Source organism: Rhagoletis zephyria, unplaced genomic scaffold, assembly GCF_001687245.7.
Source record: "Rhagoletis zephyria isolate East Lansing unplaced genomic scaffold, Rhagoletis_zephyria_1.1 Rzeph_scaffold_00740, whole genome shotgun sequence".
Classification (NCBI taxonomy): domain Eukaryota; kingdom Metazoa; phylum Arthropoda; class Insecta; order Diptera; family Tephritidae; genus Rhagoletis; species Rhagoletis zephyria.
In genome coordinates this window covers 75777-103149 of record NW_016157824.1, presented here as the reverse complement: position 1 = coordinate 103149, position 27373 = coordinate 75777, and the positions used below count along the sequence as shown (strand labels likewise).

At 37.1% G+C, this 27373-nt stretch overlaps 1 protein-coding gene across 1 annotated transcript in view; it reads left to right on the top strand.

Annotated features, from left to right (window-relative positions):
• Window positions 1-27373, top strand: part of pigs (GAS2-like protein pickled eggs) — a 116429-nt gene that overhangs the window by 30893 nt on the left and 58163 nt on the right. The window contains exon 4 of the mRNA XM_017613955.1: window positions 25207-25314. Coding sequence (XP_017469444.1) covers window positions 25207-25314 — 108 coding nt within the window. The remainder of the gene's footprint in view (window positions 1-25206; window positions 25315-27373) is intronic.

Sequence of the window (27373 nt, the reverse complement as noted above, 5' to 3'; positions counted from 1 at the left end):
GCTGGTATTGGCTGGTATTTTTCTCGCGCATATAATCAAAGTTAATTATGGGTAAAGAAATGTACTTCATTTATTAGAATAGCACTTTGGTTCTATATGATAGGTCAAACGGCTAAACCAGTGATTCCCAAAGTGGTCCAGGTGGACCCCCAGGGGTCTACGGGAGACCCCATCGGGGTCCTCGTTGGCGTAAAAAAAATATGGGGTCCACGAGTTGTAAGTGGGGGTCTACGAAAATTAATCCGGTTTCGATAGTAAAGAACCAAAACGGTTGCTTGATAGCGTCTTTATTTAACTTTAATTTTTTTGAGTGATGTATAGTGCTCTTGACGCACTGCTGCGCTTACCGTCACTTTGTGTCTTCATGATTGGGGAAGCCTTAAAGGCCACCTGCAGACTAAAAAGAAACGGATGTTGGTATAACACTGAGTGAGGCGAGGCGGAAATCGCTGGTGGCAGAGATTTATGCACTTGTGTCTTTTCAGTGCTATAGGATAGTGCCTTTTTTGAAGAGATTCTATAATGTTGAGTTCCCTGAGGGGGAATGCTGGTTTAATTCCAGCACTGAACCCGCACTCGTACATTGTAGAATCTTCACTGATGGTCCAAAACTGCCTCAGGGTCAGGATCTTGGGTCTTTTTCAAAGTTAATGGGGATAAGCTTCACCTTTCTCTTGGGGAATATGCTCCGGTCTTCCAGTCTGAGGTATTTGCAATCCTCAAAGCCATGGACTACGTGGTGGAAAATAGGTGGATGGGAAGGAGTTTACGTATCTGCAGTGACAGCCAAGCTGCACTTAAAGCATTGGTCAGCCCTCTATCTAAGTACTTCCAAACTAGTTCGGCAATGCAAGTCTCGATTAAATTATGTTGATAAACATAACGAGCTTGCTTTACTCTGGGTGTCAGATTCCTCGGGAGTAGCTGGCAATGCGACATCTCACCATTCGGCCACAGTTGGCTTAGATCAGGCATTCCTCGATCCGCAACCAGTTATAGCACTCCTCACTTCGACCATCGAAGCCAGCATCAGGAATGACTCGACGGGATGCAGGTGGGCAAAACTCATGTTGCCTTCAATCTCAGAAGGTCTATCTAGTTTTTTGCTCTCACTGAGCAGACGGGACTGCAGACAACATGTTGGATTGCTGACTGGTCACTTCACGTGACACAAACACCTGACTGTGATAGGCGTAAATGACAACTCCATTTGACCATCCTGCCTTGAAGAGGATGAGACGGTGGAACACTTCTTGTGCTTCTTGCTTGCTTGGTTGTTTATCATCAATATTTCTAGATTCGGTATTTTCTCTATTGTCAGTTTCTGAATTTAAAGTTTGACGTAAAAAGCTTTGCGGTTTTGTTGTTTTAAGTTTTGTGTTTTAAAAATGTGAGTGATGAATATTTTTCGCATCACTTTAAAATTTGGAGCGAACAAAAATGATGGCATCAACACAAATAAACTATTTTACAAATACATGACATACAAATACATGAGTGAGCTGAACATGTGAGGAGTTTATGGAGTGCTCTTAAAAGATATAACTCCTCAGAGAGAGATAGTACTTTGGTGGATTTACGAGCCCTGTTTTTTTTAACTTGTAAGTGTGTAATCACATTATTTTATTGTAATAAATAGAACACAAGAAAATATTTTATTTTTATTTTTTCCACCCCGAATTTAGTTTTGGAACTCACCCGCCATGCAAATTTACATCGATAGATCTAATCTTCACATTTTATGATGAGTTTTGAGGATATGTTTGAAATTAGCAACAAGTGGTCCACAGAAACCAGTAAGGTTTTGAAAGGGGTCTACGTGAAAAATTGTTTGGGAACCTAACCTACTTTTGATCAAGCCCCTCACTATAGGTATCAAAAGTAGAATACAGTACAACATGAAAAATTCCAAATCTAATATAGTTCTTTTTCTTCTTCTTATTTGGCGCTGTAACCGCCTAAGCGATTTTGGCCGAGTTCAACAAAGCACGCCAGTCGTTTCTTTTCTGTGTCAACTGGCGCCAATTGGAAATGCCAAGTGAAGCCAAGTCCTTCTCCACCTGGTCTTTCCATCTCAGTGGGGGCCTTCCTCTTCCTCTGCTACCACCAGCGGGTTCCGAGTTGAATACTTTCAGAGCTGGATCGTCGGTGTCCATTCGAACGACATGGCCGTTGTATTTTAATTCGCTGCACTATGTCCATGTCGTTGTAAAGCTCATACAGCTCATCGTTTTATCGTCTGTGGTACTCGCCGTCGCCAACACGTAAAGGCCCGTAAATCTTCCGCAAAATCTTTCTCTCGAACACTCCAAGAGCCGCCTCATCGGACGTTGTCATTGTCCATGCTTCTGCGCCATATACCAGCACGGGCGTGATGAGTGACTTATAGAGTGTGATTTTCGTACGTAGAGAGAGGACTTTACTCCTGAATTGCCTACTCAGTCCAAAGTAGCACTTGTTGGCAAGCACGATGCTCCGTTGGATTGCCATGCTAACATTATTATCGGTGTTAATGCTGGCTCCCAAGTAAACGAAATTCTCTACTTTCTCGAAATTTTAACTGTCAATTGTGACGTGGGTGCCAAGGCGCAAATGCGCTGACTGTTTGTTTGTTGACGGGAGATACTTCGTCTTATCACCGTTTACCTCCAGAACCATTCGCTTTGCTTCCTTATCCAACTTGGAAAAGGCAGAACAGACTTCGAGGTTTTTGTTACCGATGATATCGATGTCATCGGCATAAGGCAGCAATTGCACGCCCTTGTAATACATTGTTCCTGAGCAGTTCAGTTCTGCGCTCTTATTATCTTCTCCAACATCAGATTAAAGAAGTCACATGAAAGAGAGTCTCCCTGTGTGAAGCCCCGTTTGGTGGCGAACGCTTCGGAGAGGTGTTTCCCAATTCTGACGGAGCTGGTGGTATTCCTCAACGTCCTTTTGCACAGCCGTATCAGTTTGGCGGGGATGCCAAATTCAGACATAGCGGCGTATAGGCAACTCCTTTTAGTGCTGTCGAAAGCGGCTTTAAAATCGACAAATAGGTGCTGAGTGTTGATTATTTTCTCGCGGGTCTTTTCGAAGATTTGGCGTATTGTGAATACCTGGTCTATGGTGGATTTTCCAGGCCTAAAGCCACACTGATAAGGCCCAATCAGTTCGTTAATGGTGGGCTTCAGTCTTTCACACAATACGCTCGATAAGACCTTGTAACCTATGCTTAGAAGGCTGATCCCACGGTAGTTGTCGCGAATGGCGGGGTCGCCTTTCTTGTGGATTGGGCAGAGCACACTTAAATTCTAGTCGTCGGGCATGCGTTCATCTGACCATATTCTGCATAAGAGTTGATGCATGCACCTTATCAACTCCTCGCCATCAACACCGTACCTCGTCATGGTCGGGCAGAGGAACACCGACTCCGTCATCATCGACTGGGGCTCGGGTTCTTCTTCTCCACAACTTTCCGTGCTGCTACCATTCAGAAGCATGGAAAAGTGTTTCCTCCATAATTTAAGTACGTTCTGAACATCGGCAACTAGGTCGCCATTGTTGTTCTTACAGGGGTACGCCCTGGTCTTGAAACCTTCCGTAAGTCGCCCAACTCTCTGGTAAAATTTTCGGGTATTCTTCCTGTCGGCCAGCATTTCAAGCTCTTCGCACTCATGTATTTCGGCCTCTCTCTTCTTACTGCGGCAAATACGTCTCGCTCCCGTCTTCAGATCCCTATAGCGGTCCCACATAGCGCGCGTTGCGCCCGATCGCAGCGTGACCCTGTAGGCTTCATCGTTTTTCTCTGCAGCTTCCTGACACTCCTGATCGTACCAGTTGTTCTTTCGGGCTCGCTGAAATCCGACTACTTCTTCGGCGGCGGTACTTAATGAGCGGCAAATGTGGTTCCACTGCTCGCATATGTCGGCATGTTGAAGAGTGCTCTCTGAGAGCAGGTGTGAGAGTCGAGTAGCGAATGCGTTGGCTGTCTGTTGTGATTGCAGCTTTTCGACGTTAAGCTTTCCTTGCATATTTGGGCGCACATTTTTTGCTGCACAGAGGCGGGTGCGTATCTTGGTTGCAACAAGATAGTGGTCCGAGTCGATGTTTGGGCCTCGGAGTGTACGTACGTCCAAAACACTGGAAGCATGCCTTCCGTCTATCACAACATGGTCGACTTGGTCTCTCGTTTTTCGATCTGGATACAGCCAAGTAGCTTGATAAATCTTTTTATGCTTGGACCTAGTACTGCATACTACCATGTTTCGGGCCCAGGCGAAATCGATCAGCCTCAGTCCGTTGTCGGACATTTCGTCGTGGAGGCTGAATTTTCCGACGGTGGTTCCAAAGATCCCTTCTTTGCCCACCCTGGCATTGAAGTCGCCAAGTACGATTTTGATATCGTGGCGAGGGCAGCGCTCATAGAAGAGTTCCTTGGATACCTCATCCTTCTCTTCCGTCGGGGCATGGGCGCAGATGAGCGAGATATTGAAGAATCTCGCTTTGATGCGGATTATGGCTAGACGCTCGTTCAGCGGGGTGAACGAAAATACTCGGCGGCGGAGTCTCTTTCCCACCACAAATCCAACACCGAATTTGCGCTCCATTACATGGCAGCTGTAGTACACGTCGCAAGGCATTGCTTGCCTTGCCCCGTCCAATGCATTTCTTGGATGGCGGTGATGTCAGTTTTTGTTCTTACGAGGACATCAACCAACCGGGAAGAAGCACCTTCCGGACATTCCAGGTGCATGCCCTCAAATCGTAGTCCTTTAAACATCTGCCGTGGTCGTCATAATAAGGGGGGTCTCATCCGAGGCATTTTTTTGCTTCTTCACTTGTTGGGATAATAATCGAATATAGTTAATGGCTATTAAACGGAATTGCTGGCCAATTAAACATAGTTTAGACAGTCAATATTTTAAAACTGAAATCTAGGCTTCTAACTAAAACTATGAAGGGAACTCCCAGGTAAAAGGTTAAATCGCACCGAAGGCTGTGTGGGTTTTGGGTGGATAAAAATTATATGTTTTTTCCTCAAGACTATCACACATTTTACTATACAAAAGCGTTTTATTTATTTCATTTTTTTTTTTTTTAACTTTTAGAACCAGGGCTGCGTAACTATTTAAACAAAAAAATTTGGTTTCGTTATTTATTAAAAACAACTTATCAAAAAATTTCATTTGCTTATTATCAATAAACAAAATATGAAAATNGTGGCGAGGGCAGCGCTCATAGAAGAGTTCCTTGGATACCTCATCCTTCTCTTCCGTCGGGGCATGGGCGCAGATGAGCGAGATATTGAAGAATCTCGCTTTGATGCGGATTATGGCTAGACGCTCGTTCAGCGGGGTGAACGAAAATACTCGGCGGCGGAGTCTCTTTCCCACCACAAATCCAACACCGAATTTGCGCTCCATTACATGGCAGCTGTAGTACACGTCGCAAGGCATTGCTTGCCTTGCCCCGTCCAATGCATTTCTTGGATGGCGGTGATGTCAGTTTTTGTTCTTACGAGGACATCAACCAACCGGGAAGAGGCACCTTCCGGACATTCCAGGTGCATGCCCTCAAATCGTAGTCCTTTAAACATCTGCCGTGGTCGTCATAATAAGGGGGGTCTCATCCGAGGCATTTTTTTGCTTCTTCACTTGTTGGGATAATAATCGAATATAGTTAATGGCTATTAAACGGAATTGCTGGCCAATTAAACATAGTTTAGACAGTCAATATTTTAAAACTGAAATCTAGGCTTCTAACTAAAACTATGAAGGGAACTCCCAGGTAAAAGGTTAAATCGCACCGAAGGCTGTGTGGGTTTTGGGTGGATAAAAATTATATGTTTTTTCCTCAAGACTATCACACATTTTACTATACAAAAGCGTTTTATTTATTTCATTTTTTTTTTTTTTAACTTTTAGAACCAGGGCTGCGTAACTATTTAAACAAAAAAATTTGGTTTCGTTATTTATTAAAAACAACTTATCAAAAAATTTCATTTGCTTATTATCAATAAACAAAATATGAAAATAAAAATAGTTTCGTTCGTTATCAAAAAATGTTAACAAAAAAATTCGTTTCGTTGATCATCGATAAGGAAATATCAATAGTTATTTTGTTTTGTTATTTAAGAAGAAATTGTAAGCAAAATTTATGTAGGAGTACGCAGCATTATGCGATTTCTTTTTATTAAATAATTAACATATAGTTAACACCACGCTGTTAATAAATTTTGCGAAAACTAATTGAGCCGTAACATTAATATCGCTTCAGTGATATCATCACTCATACCTGACCTTTAGTCATTAATTTTGTGTGTTTAAAGTGGAAAACGCTCGCTCTACGCCAACTTGAGTAGCGGGAGTTGCATGTATGATCTTATATAGCTGGTACAAGGTACTGTTAGTCAATTTTTTTGAATCCCAATCAAAAATTAGAACATTATCTACATATCCATCTTTTCAATAAACCGTTTAATTAAAATTGGTTTTACTTATTTTATTTCTTATAAATACATATGTATCCAACAAAGCAATTTATAAACAAGTAAGAAATTCTAAGTTCGGGTGGAGCCGAACATTAAATACCCGGCGCAAGTATTAAATATATGTTTTTTCACCTTTCCGAAAGCTACCGCTAGATGGTAAGCGTAAATTAGCGTCCTGAAATTTCGAAATATTGAAGTTTCAAGCATTTCTGAAATTTACCGTTATATGAAAAGCGGCCGTAATTTTGATCCGATTTCAATAATTTTCAACGTTTTGCTTTTATGTGGCAAGCACAATAAAAATACCGGTACAAATTGGTAGAACGGTTACCGATATACATATATGTGATCATAAGTGGGCGGTGCCATGCCCATTTTCCAAAATTTTACCATAAACGTATTTCTTGGTAAAGAATTGTTGCAAGTATCAATTTTGAATAAATTAGCTTCAATATTTACTGATTTATCGAAGATTTTGTATTTCTCTAAATTACCGTTATATGGGATGTGGGCGTGGTTATTGTCCGATTTTAAAAAGTTTCGGCGGTTTTTTATGCTGTACCAAGGCGCCAAAGCCAACAACAGTGCCAAGTTTGGAAGAAATTGGTTACCAAGATATACACATGTAACCATAAGTGGCCGTAGCTACGCCCATTTTCCAAAAATTTATAATATTCTTATTTTTCGTCTAAAAATTATTGTAAATATCAATTTTGAGTGAATTATCTTCAGTAGTTACTAAAATATCGCAGTTTTCGTATTTCTGGAAATTACCGTTATATGGGAAGTGGGCGTGGTTATAGTCCGATTTCGCCCATTTTCAATACCAACCTACCTTGGATTAAGGGAAACCTACATACCAAATTTCGTTGAGATATCTCAATTTTTGCTCGAGTTATCGTGTACACGGACAGACGGACAGACGGACGGACAGACAGACAGGGCTTAATCGATTTCTCTATTCATTCTGAGCATTTATATATACATTTGTCTATATCTATCTCTATTCGTTTTGGCTGTTACAAACAACCGTTATGTGAACAAAATTAATATACCCTTGTGCACAAGTGCGCTCGGGTATAAAAACGGCGTTGATTTTTTGAACTTTGTTTGCGAACGGTCTCGTGCATTTTGTTCCATAAAAAATTCATGTTTATATGAAAAAAGTGCATAAAGCAAAAACAAATATTAAAAATCAATGCATTTTTTTAGTTGCGTGAAATTTGCACTTTAATTTAATATTATAGGTTATAAATAGAAGATGTATTTTTTTCCTAAAATTGTTGTACACTCTCAAAACCAGGCTCATTTGAAAGAGCAAACCTTCCGTTATAATATGGGCACTTTTATTAATTTTACGATCTGTTAGGAGAGAGCATTGCCGACCCCTAAAATGATCTTATATTTTTAAGACTTTTGTACATCAAATTAGTCACTTACTTAAAAGTATTTCCGGCACCGCTCAAACATGTAATATATGGTCCATTTTCAAAAATTGTCTTTAACAGGCCTATTCTGCTTGTAACCGAACATTTTGTAACAAGCTAATTTTGTTACCAACAATTGTCACCACTTCTTGTAACCGCAATTCTATTTACCTTGGTAACGTTTTAATTTATTCGGCAATTCAGCTATGGAGTTTTGTGTAAATTCTGGTGTTGCATATTTCACGGGGCAATATTTTGTTACCTGCTCATGAGATGGTAACAAAATTTACCGGTTACAAGAGTGTGGAGAATACGAAAAGGGTTTAAAAATTGACAGTAACTTTACTAACCGGTAACAAAATTTTTGTTACCAACGCAGAATAGGCCTGTAAGTGTAACGCTCAGTCTTCAACATTACTTAAGCTAAGACAATTTTATTGATGATTTTAAACATCTAATAAAATGCTAATGTGTGGAAAAGTTCCGGAGCAAATGTTTTTAACGAAGGGACATTCTTCAGAATTCCGCAATCAAATCTGCGTATTGTTAGCTCAAATCATAAAATTCCTACTCCCATTTCTTGGGGTCCGTCGCCTTAAAGAAAAATCTTCCCGAACTAACATTTTTACTGGTTAGGTATTCTGCCGAAATCAGCACTAAAATTTACATTTATTCAACGGCACGATTTTTGACACCTTGCTGCTACAAAACTGCATTTAAAAAAATTTCTGAAAATTACTACTAACAGGCTAACCTAATATTCGCGGCACGAACACCGTTCAATTTCGGTTGGTCCCGTACAAGTTGTATGTGCATGAGAAATTTTTGACAGTATATATGTTAGCCTGCCATATTATGTTAGCCTGTAAAAAGCTCAAAGTTTTTATTTGACAGTTTGGTTTATGTATATGGTTTTGGTTAAAGTATTAACAATATTTTTATAAAAAAAAACCAAAAAATAAATAAATAAGTTGAAAAACATGAATATGTATTTAAAAAATCAACATGTGAGCCCATGTTTGAGTCACTGTACTTTTCTATTTAGCTCCGAAAATTGGGTTTCGATTTGGGATCGGAAGGCATCAGAAGAGATTGGAAAGGGATAAGAAGGCATTGGAAGAGATTGAAAAGGATACGAAGGCGTTGGAAGGGAGAGGAAAGTATTGTAAGGAATTGAAAGGCATTGGAAGGAATAGGAAGGCATTGGAAGACTGCAGAGAGTTTGCCATCTTTTAAGAAATGATATTCAAATTATTTAAAAAAAAAAATCAATTATTACAAAATGGGTATCAATCGAAATGGTTTTGAAACGCTTTGTTTCTTAATTCGTCTATTAGAGGGTTACCTTCCTTTAAAAATCTATACCCATTTTAATTAAGGGAATTAAATATGATAAATATATATCACCATATGGGTGTCAAAAGGAAAAGGTTTCAGAAAGTAGTGGTTTGAAAATATTTTGAACAGGTTGCCACCTGCTTTAAATTTTGAATTTAGTTAACTTATACACAAGTTATATGGAATATCAAAATATGGATGGCAAACGAAAGAGTGTTGAGAAGTCTTTAGTTTTTGAGGTGTTGGAAGAGGATTGCCGCATGTTTAAAAAGTTAAATTCAAATTATTTAATAAGTGAAATGAATTATATATTTTCTATGGGTATCAACCATGGGGGTTTGAAAAATCTTTCTTTCGGGACTATATTTAGCGAGATCGCCACATGTTTAAAAAATCAAATTCTACTTAGTTCACCAGTTAATTAAAATATGTATCGCAATATCAAAAGAACGAGAGTTAAATAGGTTTTAGCTTGAAAATACGTTTGAAGAGGGCTGTCACCTCGTTGAAAGGTCTAATTTAATTAACTAAGTAATACAAAAATTATATGAAACATAAAAATACGGGGGTCAAACTAAAGCGTGATTGTAATTTTTATTAAATTTTGCCCCAAACAAATTAAACGTTTAAGATTTTGCATTTATAAATACAAATGCCGAAGACAAAAGAAAAAGCAATGGATGATATGGAGAGTAATCGTTTCTAAGTTTCTAGGTAAGTCAATTCAAGTCTAAGTCTTGCACAACTGAGCTGTTAGCCTTTAATGTGCGATAAAGTTTTATATTTTTAATTAAGAACTTTTTTTATCGCACCAATTTCTTCCAAACTTGGCACAGTTGTTGGCCTTGGTACAACCACGCCCACATCCCATATAACTACGGTGACCATCCGTCCTGTATTATACGGGACCGTCCTCTTTTTTGACCAATTGTCCTGGTAATTAATTTATTTTATACGGGACGCCAAATGTTCTGTATTTCTTTTAATGTCCTGTATTTGTCCCGTATTCGGTGTTCGTTATTTCGACACCTTTACAGCTAATTAGTTTTAAATGATGTTGGTATATGATCGTAATTTTCTCCGTAAACAGTTACAATTTTCTAATCTGAATGTCTGTGATTCGAATTGAGTAACACATACAGTGAACAGAATAATAATTAGAACTCTACGTTCTAGCAAGGTTTGACTATTTTTCTTTTAATTATTTAAAGTTTATTATTTTTTTTATGAAATTAAAGCTCCTATCCTAACCAAAACCAAATAAATCCAAATTTCCCACGTTGTGCAAAAACTATGAAAATTAATTCTGCAAAATTTCACAAAAATTGCAAACTTTTTAATCTGAACCTTTAGAAGAAATTTTGGTTGAAGTTTTGTAGCTAATTGAAATTTAGTAAAGTGCTGCTCATTTGCTTCACTATCAAAAAATTGTCAAGCATACATACTTACTTTGTATGGAAAAAATACGCAGCACCGTAAAAAAATGCCCAAAATTAACGATAAGTCTTAGCTACTTCAAACTTGTTCTTTAATATTTTGTGGGATAAATCTAAAATCATCTAAAATCATTTAAGAACGTTGTTCAGAATCAATCACTACACTAAAAGTGCGATGGCAACTCCATAACATTTTGCTTTTGTGTTATTCTAATCTACTGTCATTCCTATTGCTTATGTCTTCTTTTTTTCTCTCTGCACGAAATGCACATGTGCTAAGTCGATACTTCTAATAAAATTACATTATTACAGATCAAAGTGCTTGCTTATTGTTTAAACAAGGCTATCAAATCTAACAAACGTTTTAAGATCTGTTAGCTTTTGTGGAAAAAATTAGCAAAATTATTTTTGTCCCGTATTCGGCTTCCATAAATATGGTCACCGTACATATAACGGTAATTTAGAGAAATACAAAATCTTCGATAAATAAGTAAAAATTAAAGCTAATTTATTCAAAATTGATGCTTGCAACAATTCTTTACCAAGAAATACGTTTATGGTAAAATTTTGGAAAATGGGCGTGGCACTGCCCACTTATGATCACATATACATATGTATCTCGGTAACCGTTATACCGATTTGTACCAAACTCGGTATGGTTATTGCGCTTGCCATATAAAATCAAAACGTTGAAAATTATTGAAATCGGACTAAAATTACGTCCGCTTTTCATATAACGGTAAATTTCAGAAATGCTTGAAACTTCAATATTTCGAAATTTAAGGACGCTAATTTACTCAAATTTGATACACCCCGGCTAACCATTTAGCGGTAGCTTTAGCAAAGGTGAAAAACATATATTTAATACTTGCGCCGGGTATTTAATGTTCGGCCCCGCCAGAACTTAGGCTTTCTTACTTGTTTTCTGTTCGTTTTACGCTAACGTCCATGGTTATAAACAAAATCATCACACTTGCTTTCATAAATGAGCAACTGAACAATATTTTCCGACATTTTATTATCGTATAATTGAATTCATTCAAATCGCATGGATGTGATTGCCTCCCCGGAAGTATGTGAGCATGTGCGGAGGCGATACATCACTTCACTAATTTGACAAGACATGCGCAGATGAAATGTCACTTCTAGGCAAAAACATGAAGAAAAAGAAACCACCATCTCCGCCGCTATTACCAGCAGCTGCTGCTAAATAATCCGCCCCACAAACTGAAGCCAAAACGGCGTGCAATCAAAGAGATTTTGAGATTTCCGCACGCCCGCAGCAACGTTACCGACGAAATTATCATGCATAAAAGGCAACAAACAAGCCACATTCAACAAGACGGGAGTCTAAAAATACATACATATGTATGTGTGTATCCACTCCCACCGAGTAAAATATGCGCAAGCGCGCAGTCAAAACATTCCGTAAAGTGGCCGTGCAGAGCTAACAGGCGAATACGTTGCCACTTTTACTCTTATTGCGGCAAATTGTACACCAACAATAACAACGCTTCTGACGACGGCAACCATTTAAATCGTTGTCAGAGGACCACAATATTACAAATTCTTCCCTGTCAAGCGCAACGATGATCAGTGAATCGGTGTTGGGGCTGTTGCGTGGCTTTTTTTTATTTTCCCCATTCGGAATATTATATTCCGAAAAATACCAAAACGGGCGTGAAAATGTTGAAGCGCCACTAAGCGCCAACAACGACGCAATAACAGCAAGAGCAACACCACCTATCACCCAACCGCAACATCAACAATACCAATCAACGAGTATAAACTAGCGGACAATAACAAAAGAAAAGACGCTTAGACATCAGACAAAGCAACAAGAATAACAATCGCCACATCAAGGCAACGGCAGCATCGTCAATTGGCAACTATCGTCAAAAGGCATCGGTGGCAACAGTAATTGCTGCACTCGCACATTTTGTGCGAAGTGATTGATTTCCGCAACTCCGGTACAACTGAAACCACAAGTCCGGCCATCTAACTGCCTTCATTCAAACGAATGTACATTAGGGTGGTCCAAAAATGCATGTGAAGAAGTAAAGTCGGGATTTTTATGCTCTCACCCCCTAGGATTTTTCTATACCGAAGAAATATATACCCTTATTTTTTATTTTGAAATCAAAAAATATTTAGAGGTCGCTCAAAGTGCGAAAAGTCTTCCATGTAGGGTTGCCAGATTTTTTATGCCCGAAATCAGTACATTAGACTTTTTCATGCTAAAATAATCAGTACCTTTCAGTACATTTTTATTCAAAGCAAAATTATGAATGTAAGTAACAGAAAATAATTGAAAACGCCTGAGTTCTTGTTTTTAACAATATTTTGGTATATAAATAATATATAGTTCATAAAAAATAAAAGTGTTATTCATTTTAACATGAGTGTACACATCATTATACACAGGAGCAGATAAATTATTTTATATTTGTGACATTTTGAATAGCAATAATGAGATCATTCCCATTTTCAGTGTTTAAATAGTGAAATAATTCTATACATTTCATTTTAAAATTACTTTTAATTTGAAGTTCACTTTCAAAAATTTTAATTAGAAGTCGGGTTCTCTCTTTGCGCCAGGAAACAAACTTTATTCTTAAGATCCTCTCATACTGTGAAAAAGTACCACTTTTTAAGGAGTTCATCTATAATTCCTCATGGCTGAAATAATTTTTCAACTACGCAAAGACTGTGACTAAGAATTCGCTAAAAAGAGTATCTAACTCTATGTCTTGTATGCAAAACTCTTTTACAAAGTCAGTAAATTGTAAAAAGGAGTTGTAAATTATAGGCAAAAGCCATTCGAAACTGAAATTTATTGTTATTAAACTGAAAGTTATTTTCAAGATAACTAACCACACTCGACATAAATTTAAGCCTTTTTTTAAATAATTTAAGCTCCATCATATTATCGCAACTGGTACGTAACGACCCGGCGATATGCCCGTAAAACCATTGATCTTTTTGTTGTATTAATTTCTTGGCCATAACAAACATTATCTAAAACATGTCAACTATAATTAAATTATTATCTTCTTATTTTTTACAGTACAGGTTAAGGAGTTCCAACATTATGTAAAAACCTTAAGAAAATACTAAAGTATTTTGTTTGAATAAAAAATTCAGTACAAATCAGTACAAATTTTGAAAAATTAGGACATTAGCGTACTGATTGAAGAAATTAATAAAATCAGTACAAAAGTTGAAAAATCAGTACTGTACTGATAAAATCAGTACGTCTGGCAACCGTACTTCCATTTATTTTATATGGAGAAAAAAACACTTTTCGTAGAAATGGTATAGAATAGTTAAAAATCAATAATTTTTACCAGAAAACTCTGCTTATATGCAGGAGATTCCCAATAATAATACCCAATTATTTATTTAACCATTTTTTCATCGCAACTTTAGTTTATAGGTCCGCCAAAAACCCACAAAAACCTCGGAAAGTGCAATGGGGCGGCCAATAAAAAATCGTTAGTATTAAAAAATGGTTAAATAAATAATTGGGTATTATTATTGAAAGTCTCCTGAAGAGAACCAGAGTTTTCCGATCGAAAAATATTGATTTTCAAGAATTCTATACCATTTCTACGAAAAATTTTATTTTTCCCATATAAGAATACATGGAAAACTTTGAGCGCTTTGAGCGACCTCTTGATTTCAAAATAAAGAAATAGGGGTATACTCTTTTCGGTATAAAACAATCCTAGGGGGTGAGAGCATTACAATTCCGACTTTACTGTTTTTGGACCACCCTAATGTACATACATATGTATCTACTTATCCACATAACTTCTGTGAGTCTGTCCTACGGTGGCGGGTGTCCACTGGTTTCGTCGTTGTGCGTCAGAGCTGAGGTCATTGTGGTCGCAGCCCATGACGACGGTGATGGTGATCTATGGAAAACATTTAGATTTACAGTGATTGCACTACCATGCAATGTCTGTTGCATGCCCCATGATTTTGGCATGGTTATCAAAACTCCGTATTAGTAGTGTGTTACTTGCACGGTTGTTCTTATTTGAGAGCGTCGCACGGTGTTCCGATAATATGTATTTTATTTTTTAGCATACGGTAAATAATTTTTCAGAAAAACTATGAACCGAGCTATTGGTAAATCAGCTTGTTAAAAACATATTTTAAAAGCATGTATATCGGGTTAGTGCGGTCAGTATTTGTGTTTAGGGACACGATATCGAACCGAAAGTATCGATATGGTACTCATTTAAAGTATCGCTTTAAAAATATCGGGTACCCATTAATATCTGAATAAAAAGACTCGATATTCCAAATATCGATACCAAAAAGCAAAAAATTTATCTGAATATAGGTCTCGCATATAGGCCGCTGGGGTGAAGTGGTTAGAAGTGCGCAAACCTTGAAAATGAAAAACAGCTTCCCATAAAATACAATCGCCGTTCAGAGTCGACATAAAACTGTAGGCACCCCCTTTGAGCCACAACATTAAGGCCCAGGCAACAAATCGGAGGAGAAGTTCGGCCAAACACTAACATATTGTGTAAGCGCCGGACTTTATTATTATTACAACACGTAGAGATTGAGGTGTTGACTTAAACACCGAGGCCGCGGGCTCAAATCCCACCACATGCAATCCTAACCATAGTACACATTTCTGCACTTTACACTTTTGTTACTTTTGTTACAGGCCATCCTTATACGCGTGCGTAAAAAGCTAACTCAAATTCCAAGATTTGTCTTGCGTGACATTTCGATTTGACGTTTATGCTCAATTAGCATTTTGGCGCGACTATGAATTCAAAATTTTTGTCAGCAAACTTCAGTAAATTTGACAGAAATGCAACTCTGAGAAATCACGCACGCAAATTGATTTGGGTTTATCAAATGAGAAAAACTTGCGTGCGTGCGTAGAAAAACTCTCGCCGGTAATATTAGATTGAGCTGTTAATAACATTACCCTTCACTGAGAAAAAAAAGCGTTGTAAGAATAAAAATTTGTTATTACTGTTTGAAAATGTGCGTATTTAAATCAAGTGAAAAGTCTTAACAAAATGGATTTTTCCATTATACATACACTACGTACATATAATGGAAATATTCAATTCAAATACTGCTGTATTAAAATGAAGCATTTTTCACTACACGGATGGCGTTTTGCACGTCTCGGATGCTTTTTCATATGTAATTAAGAAAGTATATGTATACAAAGCACCCTGAAGGAAAGATTGGTCCAATCGCCCGAAAAATATAAAGCAATGTAATGTAAAACAGGTGAATTGTAGGTATATAAGGTATGAGTTTTGATCTAAAACTGCCCTGAAGGAAAGATTGGTCCAATCGCCCGAAAAATATAGTTGTAGGTATAGTAGCTTTGCATCTAGACCAAAGATAGTCCAAAAATATAAAGCAATGTAATGTAAAACAGGTGGATTGTACTAAAAGTGTTCCGAATGTAATGCATAAGGTATGAGTTTGGATCTAAAACTGGTTACAATGTCATGCAATAGCGGACAACGGGTACAATTAACGACTTGCTGATATGTAGGCACTTAGTCAACAAATTTTCATGTGCGACGTTGGCATGCGGAGAGAGTATCCGCTTAGAAAATCTGAGAACCCCGGTTCGAATCGCAGCTGGCGCAAGTTTTATTTTTGTTTTTTTTTCCCCCCAAAATTGGTTACAATGTAATGCAGAGGCGGACAATTGGTCCGAGCCTAGGACATTCAATGTTAAATGTAAATAGAATTTTACATGTTGTTGGACCAAACTTTGGACTAGTTACAATCACTTGCAGTCTACAGGGCATGCACAGCGGTGACAACACATACACACATACATGGTATGACATAATGCACTAATCGCGCGCTGTGATGTTGATTCAAACTCAACATTTGAAAACACCTTTACATGTATGGCTATAGCTGAGTGTGCAAAGACGCTTGATGCAATTAGTTGCGGCCAATAGGGTCCGGGTTCAATTCTCATCAGACGGAACATAAAATTAATTTTTTTTCTTCTTAATTACGAAAAAGCATCTGTGGAAGTGCACCACATATTTTATAACGTATATACTCAAATTTAAAACGAGTTGGGTTGGTGCTCTTTCATATGCGTATATTTTTCAATTTAGCACGTTTTTTTTTCTAAAATTTTTTTCCCTCAGTGTTGGAATGTGAGTTTATGACATTCGATACGATACTAGGGTTCTGGTACTCGATTCCAAAAAATATCGTTTTAAAACTATCGAGCAGAAAATATCGGTATCGAATGCCAAAAGTATCGATATGGTATCGTATCGTATCGAAATTCGTGTCCCTATTTGTGTGTCTTTAACTAAAGACAGATGGGACAGTTATTTAGGACTACGTAGCTATTTAAATATCTAATAGTTAGAGGATTCCCTTAAACGCAAAAAATGGAAAACTCGAAAAACACGAAAGTATTGGAGGCTTTTTTGGAAATGCACCTTTTTACAGCCTCGTAAACAATGGCGCAATTCAGAGTTCCTTTTTATCAGCTGAAGTAAATATAAAAGTATTATTTTTTCAAAATTATTCAAAATTGTGTATCAATTTCATGAATATGAGCCAAACGTTCCCGTAAGCAAGAATAAAAGTTCAACCAGCCACACGGAGCGCCCTTCTGAAATTGACATTCGTATCATTATATGAAATTACTGTTGATAAAGAGAGAGAGAGAGAGAGAAGCAACGACAACGTCACCGTCAGTGTTGCCGTTGTGCGACTAAAGGGAAATTTGACCCTTTTTAAGCGCTAATATCCTTTGACAGGACTTTTTGAAAATTTTGATTTTTCGTCCCTTTTCCAAAATTATGTGCGACTTTTGCCCCTTCTCAGAGATTTCGTTAGGAAAAGTTTAACAGAGCCATGCTACTAAAAATATTTTCTACTGTAAGTACGAAAAATGAATCACTTAAAACTTTTAAAGGAAATGCAACTCGATTGCTGTGTATGTTTGCAAATCTGTTTTATGCAAAGCTTGTCCCGCTATTTTCTTTTTAAATTCAACAGTAAAACGTTCTAGCAGCGATACATGTACACTTAATTTTGACTTTGGTTCTCAGAATTATTCTTTTACGAGTAAAGGAAAGCAAAAATAATATGGTGAGCCTTTTTTCGTCAATGACCCCTTTTTCCGATTTTCTGCAAATTTTCAACAGCAACACTGGTCACCGTCATATGTAGGTAAGTTTTCGTTAACACGAGAGTCCCATTAGATAGGTCGTGTCAGCTGACAAGCTCTACGGTTTTACGTCAGCGGCTGGTTGAGCTATAATTCGTTAGTGATAAACAAAACAAAGTAAATAGTTCAAAACAATAAAATATTCTTTAAAATCAATTTGAAATAGCTTGTAGAAAAAACAATTCGGCTTGTATTTTGAACTTTCCATATTGAAATTATAAGTCGCAACCGCTCAATTTAGGAATGGTGAAAGCGGTCTTTAAATCCAAAAGATATTTAACATTAAATATTTTCTTATGTAGGCGCCTAACTAATTAAAAGTAGAAATCGTTGTAACATAGGCTGATGTCCAAAACGTCAGTTGCAAAGCAACTATACAAATTCACGCATTCCTAAATGCAAATGTGTAATTTTTGACGATGTGGCATGTCCCAAAATGTATCGTAAAAGTTATCGATGCGTATAAAGAAAGCAAACTGCGCATCGCCAAGCTAATTGATACTTTGATGACATTTCGAAGTAAACAATGGCCGACGTCGAAGGGTAAGATTACATTTTTCTATCTTAATTCATTGCTATATTGAATATTTAAAATATGCAATGTATATGGTTACAATGTGTCGCAACTCTGCATATAAAAACAGTTTGAACACCGTAGTATAACAGTTTCAAAACATTGTATTGATACGTTTTGGAAGTCAGCCAAACTGTGCTCCATACGAAAGTACTAGATAATAGTTGATGCCAAAAGGTGCATTTTTTATAAGATCTCTCAATATTTGCACTGCAGCGAAAAATTTATTGATAAAATTTTGGTGAATTTTTTGATTCGTAAAAACAAGTAAACTTTTTGAATTTTAGTATCTTCTTTTTTATTTAGTGTTAAAAATTGCTATTAGAAATGTTTTCTTTTTCTTATAAACACTATCTTTAAGCAAATCTTTTTAATTTGATTGTAGAAAATCTATTGATTTTAAATACAGGGCAGGGTTGCCAAGTTAGATAATGAGATTAGGTTAGATTCTCCTAAGTCAAATGAGAGAGTCTCGTATCATCCCATCCTTGGCAGAACCTTTGGCGAGCCGAAGCAGACAACCAAAAAACTTTAAAAATTATTCTTATGTTGGTTGTTGGTGTCAGAACGAAAAGTGACACTTAAGATGCTACAACAAGAAACCGCTTTGTCTCCAAATCAAAATTCAGAAGAGATAAAGGAAATACGTTCCACAATACGTATCAGTTGCGTTCCAGATGCTTCACGATTTGCAGGTTTTTACAGGAAGTCGTTCCAGGTGACCACCTCCCATAAGGTTTATTAATGGGGAAAACAGCTGTTCCTGCAAATCGTGAATTTCGTGAAGCATCTGGAACGCAACTATCGTCACTACACACGAATAAAGGCGCGCTAGTGTTTTGACGGCGAAAAAAGGCGCGTAAAAAATTTTGTGAAAAAAGATGCTTATGAAAAACTTCGGTGAAGTATGTTAAGAGTTTTTGACACTGAAGTTTTTTTATGCGTCTTTTTTCGCCGTCAACTTTTGAGCTCGCGCCTTTATTCGTGTCTAGTGACGATATATGTATGTACATACATTTCAAAATTAATATTTTTACAACCTAATGCCGAATTTCCACTAGGCATTGACATGACAAAAAAAATATGCCATTTAAAAGAACGTCATGTGGAAATGAATTCAATTACTATTTTTTTAATGTAATGACACGATTATTTTTTAATGCCCCACTTTGTCATTTGTCATTTTTGCCATTTAATGCCTAGTGGAAATCCAGCATAAGTTGCATCAAACAGTTAGAAACAAGTTATTCCTTTATTTTATCATTAAAATCATAATTAATCCAAAATGCCGAAAACCAATTAGTACCCATATTGTAATTGATTGCAGTTATGAGATACATTCTTCGAGAATTCCAGCAAATTAACCATCATACAAAATATCACAGAGTAAGACTGCGTAGCATGGTGATTTGTCCAAACAAATTTTCATCTCATATCAACCAAATTTCTGTAATCGCTACACTTTGTTTGAAGTCGCATTTGTATTTTGGTCTAAGCACTTTTAATAACAAACACTGGGTACAACACCTAGTAACACAACTAACAGACCGATCAGAAGCTACGATAAGCAAAGTAGGCAAATTCATCAGAAATTCAAGATGTTTCGACCAAGCAACATACATATGTAGCATGTGCCAGAAGTGTATAGAAATTACGCAAAATACGTTAATATTATTCTGGTCAGCTTCTAGGAAGCACTGCAACCAACCGGATGATATATCTTGGTTAGGAGACAAACCGGCTTCGGCTTTGAGACATTTTGTAATGCTGTATAACTCTGCACTAAGCAGAGTTATGGAGTTGACCCTAGTAGTCAGACTCATATCTAAAAAAATTGTACTCGGTATCTCAGTACTGACTCTTTTATAAGTTCTTTAGTTGTCAAAATTTAAAATTCGTGTAAGTTTTCCCTCTCAATAGCTCTCCAGCTGTAACCGTTGGCTGAGTAGCCTCGATGCCGCAAAGGAAATGCTATTAATGTTATAATGCCTTCTATCATCTTCAGCTCAGAAATTCCTTCTAAATGGCATGACACATATTTGGAAATTCGTTGAAACGACAGACACTGTTGGTCATACCTTACTAAAATCAATCGGGAAGTATACGCTGTACGCCAAAGAATCATTTCTGGCTACTTTTATATAGAGATGGGCGATCTCGTGACTTTGCAGTCACAGTGATTTTCATCCGTGACTGTGACAAAAACACTGACAAAAAAGTTGCAGAACAGAAATCTTTTAGCGAATGAACTAAGGACATTATTCATTTATTTGGCATCACTGACTATTTTCGTCATTTGTTTTGGTCATTCACACTTGTTTTTAATGGTGTGAAATTCGAATATCAAACAACATTAATCAGATTTAAGTCTCAAATAACCTGTGATTATAAGGAAATTTCTTTAAAGTTAACATCACTGGCTGCTGTTTCTCGATATGGAATAGCGAATTCTACCTTGTCACAGTCACAGTTCGTAGCAGCGACTATGACTGTTACTGGTATTGTGGAAGGCGAAATCCCATACAAAAACATCATTGCGACTGGTTCTTCGTCACAGTCTTTTTGGAAGTTGTCACAGCAAGCTACCCGTGACTTTTGAGTAACCGTGACAAAGTCACAGGTACGCAAATATCTGCCACCTCTACTTTCAGATGACAACTAGACAAAGTCGTTCCCCTCTTGCTAAGGCTTCACGATGACTTTTCACCCTGGGTGGAAAGTCATGCGTGTTGAGTTTGTAGGCAAGAAGTGTACGGAAGTCAGCGGGGTAGGCATGCACGCACAGTCAGCGAAATCGAGGGGTTTTTTGGCGTTTCGGCTTTTATCGAATTCACGCTTTCGTATTTTTATTTATGAGTTCGCGATTCGCTCCGCTTTAAGAATGAGGACGAAAGAATTTAACAAAGAAAAGTTTACGCTTAAATGTCACAAAACGCAAGAAACGTCGTAAAGAAAAATGTTTCCACAAGTGCTGCCAATTGCATTTCCTAATCGCAGATTGAAGAGGAATTGTTGATAGTAAATTTCGCGTGGCATCAACAAAGAATAAATAATATAAAAAAAACTTTTTAATATACAACGCTTTTATAAATGGACTAAAAAGTAGAAAATAATATTTCTCAGTCCCATAGAATTTGTTTTGATAACTTTTGATTTTGAAATTTTANATATGTATGTACATACAAACGAGCACCAATTAATTTTATTTAAAGAAATGGCGTGTCGTCTATTTCCGCTGTAGCAAACGTAGTACATAGGGCGACATCTAGATGTCATCTACCTCGCCCTATTCACTACAGCTGTCGCCCTATGCACTATGCTTTTTTATAGGAACTTTTCAAAGCTTTGCTTTGGTGTCGGACACACAACATTGAAAGTTTCTGGATCCACAACATTGAAAGTTTCTGGACGCACAACATTGCAAGTTGATAAAAGCGTTGTAAAATATGGGAGAAAGGGAACCAAAATTACATCATACTGCCATCCCTAAAAAGACGGTCAAAAATCATCATGGTCATATAATTTGTATGAAGCATCCCACAATAACGTAGCGCTAGCTAGGAATTTTCATTTTTGACAGGGCGTTACGTGTTGAAGTCGTATGCAGAAGACGGAAAAAAAGCGGGACGACAAAATAGTGAAAGAGGAAACGAGAATAAAAACGATAGGAAATGAGAAATCGGCAAAAATTATGCCGCATTATAAAGCAACGCTTGGCGCTCCAATTTAAAGACGGCAGATAGAATTGCGTTTGCTATCAAATCGATCAAGAACGGGCTAGCGAACAGCGATCTGTGCCATCTTTTCCATGTTGTGGATACAAGATATGTATTTAGTTCGGTGACTGCCAAAACTTAGCTGCCGAAAATAGTCCTTTTGAAACTTTCCTTATGACTGCCTTTCCCTAGGAGCGTAATGACACATTTAAATTCTTTGCTTGTTTTTATTTAAACTCAAAACACATCAGCTAACACTATTCAAGTGTGACTTCGGATGGTAATTACAGCGCGTGCACAAAAGATTTACGGAATGAAAGACGGAAAGGTCAAAGGGCCATAGATGTTTGGTACTTGTTTTATTAATGTTTTACGCGCATACGTAGTTGTTGTAGGCAATCGTATTCGTCGTTGTAAATGGCTGCACGAACAGGCATTTGTCCGGTTATTTGTTTAAATAAACAGAGGCGCGTGAAATTATGCGCAGCGGCATCATCTCATAAGCAACATTCGTAACGATGTTCATCGCCAGTTCAAGAGTTCAGCGTTTCAACGCTTTGCCATGCCACTACTGGGCAACCACAAAAGCAACCGCACTGCAACCGTATAGAGCAGAGGTTCCCAAACTTATTTTTCTCGTAGGCCCCTTTCAAGATTTTGCTGGTTTCCGTGGACCCCCTGATGCTCATTTCTAACATATTCAGTATTGCCGTTGAGAATTTGCAGAAAGTCGCAAAAAAGGGGTAATTTACGAAAAAAAGGGTCACCATATAATTTTTGCTTTTCTTTACTAGTAAAAAAAATAAATCTGAGATCCCAAGTTAAAATTAAATTTACATGTATTATAAAGTGTTTTCGCTGCTAGAACGTTCCGCTGTTAAATTTAAGAAGAAAATAGCGGGACAAGCTTTAAACAAAACATAGAAATCGAGTTCCTGCAAGGAGAAGAGTTGCATTCCTTTAAAAGTTTTAGGTGGTGCATTTTTTCGTACTTACAGGACGAAATATTTTTTAATAGCATGGTTCTGCAAGGGCAAAACTCGGACATAATTTTGGAAAAGGGTCGAAAAATACAAATTTTCAAAAGGTCGGGTCAAAGGGTATTGACGCCTAAAAAGGGTCAAATTGCCCCTTTAGCCGCACAGCGGCAACACTGAACATATTCCCAAAGCTCATCAAAAAATGTGAAGATTAAATCTAACGATGTAATTTTGCACCAAAAGTAAATTCGGAGTGGCAAAAATAAAATATTTTCTTGTGTTCTATTTATTAAAAGTATGTGATTACACACTTACAAGTTTTAAAAAATAGAGCTCGTAAAGCCACCAAAGTACTATCTCTCTCTGAGGAGTTATATTTTTTAAGAGTACTAAATAAACTCCTTACATGTTCGGCTCACTCATTAATTTGCATGTCATGTATTTGTCAAATAATTTATTTGTGTTGATGGCATCATTTTTATTCTTATCGCTCCAAATTTTAAAGTGATGCGAAAAATATTCGTCACTCGCATTTTAAAAACACAAAACTTCAAGCAACAAAGCTGCAAAGCTTTTTACGCCAAACTTCAAATTCAGAAACTGACAAAGAAGAAAAGACCTAATCTAGATAAATCGATGAAAAACAAACAAGCAAGCAAGAACTGTTCCACCATCTCATCCTCTTCAAAGCAGGATGGGCAAATGGAGGTGTCATTTACGCCTATCACAGTCAGTTTGTGCCACGTGAAGTGAGCAGTCCGTCCCGGATTCTCAGTGAGAGGAGAAAACTAGATAGACCTTCTGAGATTGAAGGCAACATGAGTTTTGCCCACCCGCATCCACTCGACGGCTCCCAGTCATTGCAGAGCGAAGTATCCACCCAGTTTCTGATGGTGACTTCAATGGTCGAAGTGCGGAATGCTATAACTGGCTGCAAATCGAGGAATGCCTAGTCTAAGCCAACTGTGGCCAAAGGGTCAGATGTCTCATTTCCAGGCACTCCCGATTTGCCCGGCACCCAGAGTAAAGCAAGCTCGTTATCTTTACCAATATAATGTAGTCGAGACTTGCATTGCCGAACTAGTTTTGGAAGTTCTTAGATAGAGCGATGGCCAATGCCTTAAGTGCAGCTTGGCTGTACCTGTAGACACGTAAACTCCTTTCCCTCAACTTAATTGCCCCCTCGTAGTCTATGGCTTTGGGGATTGCAAATACCTCAGCCTGAAAGACCGAAGCATATTTCCCAAGAGCAAAAGTGAAGCTTATCCCCATAAGCTTCGAAAAATACTCCAGATCCTGACCCTGAGTCAGTTTTGGAGCCATCAGTGAAGATTCTACAATGTAGTGTAGATGAATTTTCGTGGACCCCCACTTACAACTCGTGGACCCTCATATTTTTTTTCACGCCAACGTAGACCCCTGTCGAGTCTCCCGTGGACCCCTGGGGGTCCACCTGGACCACTTTGGGAAGCATTGGTATATAGCTTTTTATTGGTGTCGACCAAAGCAACAGCAGCAACCATTGCTTCGTCAGTGAAGTAGACGCATGCGCCATCAGTTCATTATCGCTAATAGGCTTTGCGCACAGTTGATGTTAGGCACTGATGTGGTTGATGATCACAGTTCAGCGGTGGCAACTATCTTGGCGCTTTGTTCAGCAATGTTGCATGCTTCTTGAATTATTTACCGGAATGCTTGCATTTGTTGAGATGACAGAAAAGTAGAAATGGCAATTCGTTAGAAAATTTGTTAATACAAACGTTTGTTCGTTTCTACAGGAGGCACACACAACCGGACAGCAAATAGGTTGGGTGGCATGAAAAGGCTTTATAATGGATATGAGATGCCGCAATTTTTAATTTGCACAAAATTAATGATGCTACGTGGTTTGATGCGTACAAAAAGTTTTATCCCACTGACGATTTATTTTCTTAGGAAAATTACCGATTGATGCGATCGCATCAAAGTCTTATGCCGCTTCCTTGTAAACTAGTTATACTTAATTACAGTTTATATTAATTTTATATTTAAATACTTGTTTCTCTTTTTCTTACAGGTTCGAGATTTGGTGGAGAAATGCACATGCCCGTCCCAATTCCCAATGGTGCGCGTGTCGGAGGGAAAGTACAGAATTGGAGATACAAAGGTGTTGATCTTTGTGCGGGTAAGTAAGAATTACAATTATTATTTAGTTAATTATGCCAGAAAAAAATATAAATAAAAGCTGCAAGCTTTCAAATCGGGGAAAAAGTATATATTGCTCCCTTTTTTCAGTGCCGCCAAATTAGCAAGAATTCTCAGGTTTCCAGTTGGAATCATCTGAGGTGTCTTATCTAGATTAATATGTTATCCGCACGAAGCCACATTTGAGCAAATAATTTTGCATAGGGTGCTTGTACATATCAAGTGTGATACTTCTTCAAACACATTCGCCCAAGGCATGAACGAGAAAGTGTATACTAGCAAAGAGCAAAGATGTACCTATGTGATTTGTTCGCGATCTGTTTAATATATAGGCACCTGCATGTCTCAAATACCTTTACTGTCATCCCAAATTACCTAGTCACAGTTTTGCCGTTTTCTCATTTCCTCTCACTCCTAGTTCCGTTTCTTCTTTCTTTCTTTCTGTCTTCAGCACCCAACTTCAAGACGCAACACCGCATAGAGTTTCAACTGTATGAAAACAGGTGGAAAGAATAGTAAACGTGCTCCGATTTAGCCGACACTGGACGTGTGCTTTAAGATTCTTAGAAATAGGAAATTATGAAATATGGGCGGAAGCATTAAATTTCATCCAATCTCGATGAAATTTAGTTTCTACTCTCTTTTATTAGAAAGACCAAAATACAAAATATGGGGAAGGTTCGATCACTATAACGTCCATAACTCACAAAAATATGGGCCCAATCAGTAAATGTGATGGAATATTGGTTAATTTAAGCATTCCGCTTTCCACAAATTGTATGCTTAAAAATTACATAGATATAGAGTGAAAATCTCTCAAGTGGGTCACCCAAAATTGGACGGTCAAGATTTTTTCGCACAAATCCCTTTATTCGGTTTACAACCATAAAAAAATATAATTTGAACAATTTTGCGAAATTCGAAGTTTTACAAGAGTTATTGTTATTAACTCTCTGTAAAGACAAAATACATGCATAAATATATGCATACGTACATATATAAATATGCATGTTATGTATGTACATATTTATGTATACAACTTTTAAAAATATTGTACTAAATAATCTATGCTTATGTTTATAAATAAATTTTATTTTTTGCGTTCTCTGGTTGCACCACGCTCGCCGCGAGTCCGCTCGGCACGCGTCATGAAGGCAAAAGCACCCGTGGCAGGAGCGAACAAAATTAATAACTAACGACTCCGTGCAAGTTTCCGTGTTTTTTCCCCTTTTAAATAATGTATTATAGAATAAGGATTGATATTCAATGTAAACGAAAAAAAAATCTGATCGAGATGTAATAAATATTTCCATTTGTTTATAAAATTAAAAAAAAATTAAAAATTTTGTACAAAATAATGATTATTTGAAAAATTTAAACANGTTTCCGTGTTTTTTCCCCTTTTAAATAATGTATTATAGAATAAGGATTGATATTCAATGTAAACGAAAAAAAAATCTGATCGAGATGTAATAAATATTTCCATTTGTTTATAAAATTAAAAAAAAATTAAAAATTTTGTACAAAATAATGATTATTTGAAAAATTTAAACAATCAGGCTAAAGCGTGCCTAATTAAATATTATCGTGGAAAAAATCAGCATGATACATGCTATGAATCTGTGGATAATAAATAATTACTGAATTCATCAAAAAAGGTTAATAACAATAACTCTTGTAAAAGTTCGAATTTTGCAAAACTGTTAAAATTATTTTTTTTTTTATGGTTGTAAACCGAATAAAGTCATTTGTTCGAAAAAATCTTGACCATCCAATTTTGGGGGGCCCACTTGAGAGATTTTCATTCCTATAAAGATTGAAATTTTGATTTACATTTTTTTTTAGATAGTAAGCTATATTTTCATAAAAAATAATAAACATTTAAAAAAAGAAGAGTAGCCAAAATTTCCTAAAATTTCTTTTCCCTATTTACATTCTCGCCTCCGCATTTTCATTTTCATTTTTTTTCTTTGTTTTGTCTTAAATAAAACTGTATTTAAAAATGTTGTCTTTTTTTTAAGCAAATTGTATGTTCGGAT